Source organism: Micromys minutus, assembly GCF_963924665.1.
Source record: "Micromys minutus genome assembly, chromosome: 3".
NCBI lineage: Eukaryota > Metazoa > Chordata > Mammalia > Rodentia > Muridae > Micromys > Micromys minutus.
This window is the reverse complement of record NC_137972.1, coordinates 7171227-7179761: the sequence shown is the minus strand read 5'-3', so window position 1 is coordinate 7179761 and position 8535 is coordinate 7171227. Positions and strand designations below refer to the sequence as shown.

Genomic DNA, 8535 nt, shown 5'->3' with positions numbered 1-8535 from the left:
ATTTTTTAAAAATCCCCTTCCCTCCCTTTTATGCCCCACATTTCCCATAAAATAAGGAACAAAGATGTCATATACATAAGCAGAGCAATTTTAAATTCTGCCACATGTTTGAAAATTTACTCCAAATACTATCTCTCTAGCCTGTATAATGCTTATTAGAAGGTATCTCTATTGGTGTACAAGTGGGCAATCTTGTAACCATCCGGGACAGCCATGCTGTTCTAACTTTTGAGTCCTGTGGCCTGCACTAGATTACTAGACAAAGTCTGGTTCATGTAGACAGCTAACAACATGTAACAGGATGTGTAAATATTAATGTGAACAGGGAGAAATAGGGTCAGACTGTGTGAAACTGTGAAGAGTTTGGCCAGAAGGAAGAGAGAGGGGAGAGGGAGAATTAAGTATGGGAGGAGTTTTCCTTCCTCTAAGGCAAACTCCAGCCTGCACTTTCATCTGAATTCAATCTAGGCACCAGACGTTTACTGTTCACATTCCTTCCCCATTAGACAAATGGTACACAAAGTGGACCTCTTCTTTTTCGCTTCATCTCAAGCTTTACTTGGGTGCCAGAGGAATGCTAAGGTGCTTTGGAGATCTGTGATGGTGTCAGCCTCTGCTATTCATGTCTTGGAAGCCTTAATTCTAATGAATCAATATTCAAGAGGTCGGATTTCTCTTCCCCTTCCTGCTCGCGCCCAGTTTAATCTGGCAAGACCACAAAGTCAGCAAAATTCTGCCTCGTTATTTATTCCAAAGGCAACATGGAAATTTATTCGTTGCTATAATGAGGCTCAAAGTGAAAAGATTGAAAAAGAATGCTGGCTGTAGGGGCTCAATGGCAGGACTCGTTAATCCAATATCCTGTCTGATTTGAATTGAAAAAATGTTGCCAACTTCCTGTGGAAAAAGGAGATAGTAGCTCTTTCCATGATACCTATAGAACTGTGAAACGGAAATACCTTTACATCACGCCGATCGGAAATAAATTGTTGTTTCCCTTTAAAATTACCTTGGACAGGCCGGGATAAGTAACATTTTCATCATGGACACCTCTTCCAAAGAAAACGCCCATTTGTTCCACAAAACTTCAGCGCAGCCTGCCAGAAAGCCGTCGTTTAAGGCGGGATATCCGTCCAGAGAGGGAGCACGGCCATGCTGTGGAAAACTCAAGGTAGAGGGGCTTGGGTGTAGCTTACAAGAGTGACTTTCCTCCCAAACAGATGAAGTGACAAGAGGAAATGGCTTTTATTCTTTTCCTTATCAAATAAGCTATCAATTGCAAATTACTAAAACCACTCACCAAGCAATGAAATCGTTTTCACCTGCCCTGACTTTCCCAAGCTCCCTTGGAAGGTCTCCTTCGGTAAGCAGAGGAGCCAGAGAACCTGATATTTATTAAGCACAGCCCTGCCCTGTAGGTTGGACTAATTATACTCACACTCTTTTCCTTTTTGGAAGGCAAACTTGGCTCGGCTTTTTACACAGAAATAAGTGTTTGCATGATTCGAGCCTCCCTTCTTTACACCAAATAACACTCATGGAAAATACTAACATTGTATTTTAATAACTGTGAACCTGAAGTCACATGCATACTGCTTTACATATATGATTAAACCATGTGTCTATTAAAATATAACCAGATTTCAAAGAACCAAACCTAAGGGACTTGGTGTCAAAAAACCAAAACGACAAAAGAGTAGACTGAACATTTCAGCGCATAATGATTCCCGCTGGTGCATGGAGTATGATTTCAAAATTCACCATAGGCAAGGATTTGTGGGAAGATGATGGTGTCGTGATTTTCACTTTATTTCCTTACCTATCAATGGCTCTTACCTTGTTCCTTGTTGCTCTTCTCAAAGCTGGACTCCCTTTAATGTGCTTTGTAGAGGAGTAGCGGACTCCTGCAAACATTTTACACGAAAATCCACTTGCATTTCAACCACCAAATAACTTGGGTTGTTTGAGGAGAGGGGAGGTACTCTGCACGGTCTTGGGGCTGATTTGAGCTGCAACAGTTTTTGAATCAAACCTTCAGTGGTAACACACTTTCTGTTCTTCTCAATTTTGGAAATGGTGCAGTCTCTCTGGCCTTTACCGATTCCAGTGTGCCCTTAGGATGTAGGCTAGTTTGTGGATGTGCGCATATGTTAGGGGAAAAGATATGTAAATATGCTGTTCTCCTGACTGGCCACTGCTCGGGTGTCTGGCCGCCATTCAGACTGGGTGGGCGTAGGTTGGCGAGGCAGGAGTGGAGCGCGCAGGATCCCGGGTCTCCCTGGCCCCCAACCCCCTCGACTCTCATTTGTAATTGTATATACGTTTGTGGTTTTTGCTCCATTTTCTCATGCTGCCATCCTTAATCAGAAGTCCATGTGGGAAGGGGACAAAACCGAATGTCATTGTATAGTTTCTTCAATGTCCCAGCCATTGTTGTACATAGATATACCATGATATATATAATTTTGTATGTTTTTTAAAAAAAGATACTTCTGACCTATGCAAAGCTGGTCTGGTGCCCTGTGCCTTTTCCTGTCTTCCAGGTGTTCTTGGGTGCCCTGTCCTTTGTATACTTCGCCAAGGCGTTGGCGGAAGGCTATCTGAAGAGCACCATCACTCAGATAGAGAGAAGGTTTGAGATCCCTTCCTCTCTGGTGGGAATCATTGATGGCAGTTTTGAAATCGGTATGTATCACAGAAGCCTGACTTTTCCTGTAAGCATGAGGTCTTTCCTCTGAGCCCGCTCAATGCCATCCCTCATTGAGATGCAACCTGTAAACTCCTGTTTGGATAAATCTGCCAGGACCTTATATGATAAGGAAATCTCTTTTCTCAGAGATCAGGCAAGCAATAACAAATGTCCCGCCCCCAGTGTTCCTTAGTGGATGTTTAGACAAGTCAGTTACCCATCAGAGGGAAAGCTTTCTTTAGGAGAAGAGGAGCGGAAGATTGGTGTGTTGTGTTGTAATGTGTGGGAAATGCCTCTTGGAGAAGCAAGAATGTAGGGGCACTCAAGGGGTCTCTGCAAAAATGGAGTCTAAATGTTTAAGACGTAGATGTTTTGGGGCTGGAGAGATAGCTTGGAGGCTAAGAGCACTGACTGCTCTTCTGGAAATCCTAAGTTCAATTCTCAGCTATCAGAAAGTGCCTGAAAGTGTGCCGTTCCAGTTAGTCCTGAGTGAATAAAAATGAGAGACATTCAATGGTTTTTCCAAGTAAACAGAATAACCCTCTTAGTGGTCACTGAAGTCATTTGAGACAAATAAAGTGGCAAAGAAATCTCTTAACTGTTTTAGTGTCAGCTTTGCCTGTAGTGAGTGGAATTTAGGTCTTCAACTTTTCTTTGTAATTTGCTATTTTAATTTTATTTGTGACTTGAGATGTCACAGAGAAAGTGTGACCAATGGACAAAACAAAATTCAGCCCTCACTTCAAAAGGTATAGAAGATGGTTTCTTTAGGAGACAAAAGAAAAAAAATGGGGACGGGTATGGCCATAGCTTAGGGACACATATTGGGCTAATCCAAGTATAATTCTAATGTGGTAACCATTTCACGAAGATTTTGTTGTGTAAGAACAAAGAAAGCTACAAATCTGCATGTTTTTCCACTTCTCGGTGGAAATGTCAGGTAGGTAGTTACAGGAAAGTGGGAGAAGCCTCCACTATTGGGTTTATAGGCCATCTAATGATGATATTAGCTTTAGAGCAACTGAACGTTAAGAGGAATTTACCCAATAGCCAGAAAGATCAGATCATACAGAGGTGGGTGATAAATGATTATGAAGGGGATTAAGATGACTAAGATGACCGGAAATAATTTGGCTCTGAACACATAAGATTCCAACCACTGAAGTTCTAAGCAAGGCATCGGCATTTGCAGGTGGAGCATTCTTGCAAATCAGTTCACAAACGTTCTGGAACAGTATAAATCACTGTTGGTGGCCACTCAGGTGTCTGGGAGGCATTTCAAGTGCAGGTACTGATTCTTCAGGGAAGGGGCCCTTGTTTTGTTTTAGGTTGCATAGTCTGTTTGTTTTCATGTGCTCACAAGACTTCTGTGGTATACATGGGGAAGGAAGTCAGAGAACACATTGAGGGAGTCACATCTCTCCTTCTACCATGTGAGTTCTATGACTTGAACTCAGGTCATCAGACTTGGTGGCAAGTGTCTTGACCAGCTGAGACATCTCAGAGTTATCAATGTCGTTAGTCAATAGCCTTATATTCATCTTGGTTTTAAAATTCCCAGTTGTCTTAGTTAGTGTTTTACTGCTATGAAGAAACACCATGACCATGACAACTCATAAAGTAAAACGCTTGCTTACTTACAGTTCAGAGGTTTAACCCATTATGGTCATGGCAGGAAACATGGGAGCATGCAGGCAGACACGATACTGGAGAGGTAGCTGAGAGTTCTAAATCTGGATCTGTAGACAGCAGGAAGTGACCGTAGCACACTGGCCAGGCTTGAGCTTCTGAGACCTGAAAGCCCACCACTAAGAGACACACTTCTTTCAACTAAGTCATCCCTACTTCATCAAGGCCACATCTCCTAATAGGACCATTAAAGGGTGAGGTCAGGTGGCAAGCTGTATCGTGAAAAGAAGGGCAAATTGATAGGAAGCTTCTGCCTACTGAGGGAAGCTGACCTACATAGAAGTCAATATGCCAATAAAAATGAGATATTAAGCAAGTTTAATTTTTTCACTCTTGGTTTCTATGTATAAACAGTGCTAGAGATGCTTTAAAATGATAGAGTATAAACTTTCTCTTGGATTTCCTTAACATATAAGACAGGAACTGTCCAAAAGTTACCCAATGCCAACATCAGGTCTCTACATACAGGCAAACACATGTGCACAAACATGTATAAACACACACAAACAACTTATCCCCACATATAAATACAACAAAAATTATATATAATAATATATACATTCAATAACTTGATTGAAATTATTTTAATTTCAATTGATTATCTGTAGAAATTCTAACATTTTTGGAATGCAAAAATCACAAGACTGGATAAAAGACAAACCCACATTCTTTTTAAAATTTTTTTTTTTCCAAATGAGCCAGTTTTTAATTTTATTTTTTACTCAATTGACCTACAGACTATGCCAAAATGCAGTGTTGATAATGGGCACCCTTCTCGTGTTTCTGGCTTAATACGGCACTTTCAAATTTTCACTACTCAGCAATTCACCTGTTGCATAGATCTCATTTTAATTAATTAAATTATTATTAATTAATTATTAATTTGTTTTACATGGCTTTTAGTAAGAATACTTTAAAAGCTTATTTAACCAGTATACTTCTCTTTCTTCTTCCTGCTCTTCATTGTATTTCAGAGACATGGGGTCTTGCTCCTTAGCCTTGGCTGGCATGGAATTCACTATGTAGACCAAACTTGACCTCATACAGAGATCCACTGGCCTCTGTCTCTAGAGTGCTGGATTGAATGTGTGCGCCAGCATGCTAGGCTCTGTGGTTTTTATACTCCAGTGTCTGGCTGCATTAGGGCTTCACTGCTTTACTTCCATTCCACAAAAAATGTCTTTCCCACCTGTTACATGGTGGTTTATGAACAGATTTCTTAGCTCAGGTTCTCACTGTCCTGGAATAAGCTGTACTTGCCAGGTTAAAGTGACTATTCCTTTGGCTAGTGGGATCTTTCACTTCAAATTGACAACTGTATTTGGCCTGTGATTGTCATTACTTACACTGGGCTTGTTCAGTGTTTGTCTCTGGTACATAAGATAACTTCAGCTATTTTCTTTCTTTTCTAGAATTTGAAATTTTGGATGTGTGCACACTAAAAGTTTCAAATTTGCTAAAACATTTATTAAACTCTTTGGGTCTGTTATCTTTTTATCAATTGGTCATGTGAAGTTTTCATATCCAATTCAGTCTCTCTCTCTCTCTCTCTCTCTCTCTCTCTCTCTCTCTCTCTCTCTCTCTCTCTTTCTCTCTCTCTTTCTGTGTGTGTGGGGGGGAGGGAGAGGGTGAGGGTGAGGTATGTGAAACATATGTATGGACATGTATGTACAAATAAGCACTGCATAGGCATGCATTTGTGGAAACCAGAGGTAAACTTCCAGTATCTTCCTTTACTGCCAGCCACTTTATCTTTGGAGGTATGGCCTCTCACTGAACTCGAGGCTCACCTTTGTAGCCAGGCCAGCTGACCAGAAAGCCTTTGGATTCTGCTAATCTCCATACCTTATCCTCAAGCCCAGTGTTGAGGCTTCAGGCACCAGCCTCATGCCAGATTATATGTTGGTGTGGACGATCTGAACACAGCCAGCTCTTTGCCCCTGAGACCTCTTCTCAGATGCTCCAATTCATTGTTTGTAGGCTTTGAATCACCATATTTTCCCCATGTATCTCTCCTAGGAACTCAGAAACATTGCCATTATAGCAAGCCTATCTTGTGGAGATAGGTCGTGACAAATGGCATTATTCATTAATGTAACAAAGGAACACCCTTACAAACAGTCCCTTATTGTGTTTGGCAAAAAGTACACGAGTTTCAAAAGTATTGCTATAAAATATAAGCCAACCTTATAATATATAACAGCAGGATATGATCAGTATAGTTCTTATACTAGTCAAGTGCCAAATAGGTATTCTCAGGCTTAGGTTTTTAATATGCAAATTTTAAAAAGATTCATTTACTTTTACAAGTACACTGTAGCTGTCTTCAGATATACCAGAAGAGGGCATCAGATCTCATTATAGATGGTTGTGAGCCACCATGTGGTTGCTGGGATTTGAACTCAGGACCTCTGGAAGAGCCTACAGTGCTCTTACCTGCTGAGCCATCTCTCCAGCCCCAGTATGCAAATTTTGAAGAACTGAATTTTTGGAAGAGTCAAGCACATTGACCTCATTTTCAAGCTACGTTTTCTACATTCTTCTTCTTATCCTTCGGGCTGTAAAATTCACCACTCATTTTCCAATTGACTAACACTGGCAGTATGTCCAAACAGTAGTAAATCAGATGATTGCTTGCAGATGGGAGGAAACTTGCTCCTGCTGTAACGTTGGAAATAGCAAGAACAGCATCAGAGCCAGGCCAACCATCAGCCCCCATAGTCAGCCCATAGGGAAGTGTTTTCTCCTTTATCTAGGTGGGAGTTTCTGCAAAGGAGACTTCTCAAATGATTATAGCTAAAACGTGAAAGGTCCTCAAACTGTGTGCCACTAACCCAGGCTTCTTGTGGTGTATTGCTGTCATAATCTGCACCACTGTATTTGAGCTTACCTTGCAAATGCAGATTTCCTTGACTGGAAAAGGAACTGGATGTTCCAAGCATTTGTATCTCCCTTTGCACCATCTCTAAGGGATTCATTTGTGTAACAAAGCCTGAGGAATCTTCCCTTAAAACGAGTTGAGTCATAGAGATCGTGAGATAGCTCATTCGCTAGTGTCCTGTAAACATGACATCCTTGATGCTGGAATACAATAACAGCCACAACAACAGTCAGGTATGATATAAGACATTTTTATTAGGGCAGAAAAGATAAGCCTGTTGATGTTAAGTAGCCAAAAAAACAAACAAACAAACAAAAAAACAAAAAACAAAAAACAAAAAAAACAAAAAACAAACAAACAAACAAACAAACAAAAAAACCTCAAGGCTGATGAGCATAGACTTCTTCTTACAAAACAAGGTAAACAGCATCTGAGAGATAACACTCAAGTTTGACCTCTAACCTCCAACATGCACATCAATTTATGTATGCACATGGGCATGCACACACATGAATATGTACTAATAAATACACAAAAACTATTTCATGATGTATCATGAGAGCTGTTAGGACTATACAACTCCTACTTTATAGCCAATGTTATTCAATTATTTTTTTAAAAATGGCTGTCTTGTAAAAATTTTGTCTTCCATGTATTTCTACCTTGAGGTTTATATATGATAGACACATGGAGTTGTTTTTGAGGCAAACTTCCTATATTGAATCTCTATGTAAAGTAGTCCTTGAACAATTACAAAATGTCACTTGTATAATTGTGGGTCTAATATTTTATTTTATTTAAAGCTAGGTATGCTCCTGTTTTTGTAATACCTTTCTTATGGAATATCACCTGTAAATATAATATAGAATCTATGTTTCAAGAATAATTGAGAAACTAATAGAAACTTTAATCCAAAGTGTAAATGAATGAATAAACTAATAAAATTTGCTGCAAGGCCACAAAGAAAAATTTAAACTATCAGCCATCAGCCAAGAGGAAGCTTTGCATAATTTAGATGTATTTTTAAGTTTTAGTTATGCATGTAGGTGTGTAGATATGTGCATATGAATACAGGTGCCTTGAAGTTAAGAGGAGGGTGTCAGATCTCCTGTACCCATTGTTACCTGGAGGGGGGAGCAGTGAGTCACCCAGTGTGAATGCCAGGGATCAAACTTTGTCCTCTGTAAGAGCAGTAGTGTACTCTCTCCACCCAGTGTGTCTACAGCATAGTTCACTGATGGGATTCCTTTGAAGGACCAAATAATCAGGTTTGGTA

The 8535-nt window shown here is 40.2% G+C and overlaps 1 protein-coding gene across 3 annotated transcripts in view; it reads left to right on the top strand.

The window, feature by feature from the left end:
- Positions 1-1039: 1039 nt before the first annotated feature.
- The window catches only part of SLCO1C1 (solute carrier organic anion transporter family member 1C1), a gene marked incomplete at both ends in the record, with an annotated part of 44715 nt that continues 37219 nt past the window's right edge, over positions 1040-8535 (top strand). For 2 of the 3 annotated variants that reach the window (XM_080914179.1, XM_080914178.1), the window contains 2 exons: positions 1043-1171; positions 2544-2685. In XM_080914179.1, the coding sequence (XP_080770305.1) occupies positions 1043-1171; positions 2544-2685 (271 nt within the window). Of the gene's footprint in view, positions 1172-2543; positions 2686-8535 lie in introns of all 3 variants that reach the window. The other variant, XM_080914180.1, reaches the window with a different exon arrangement.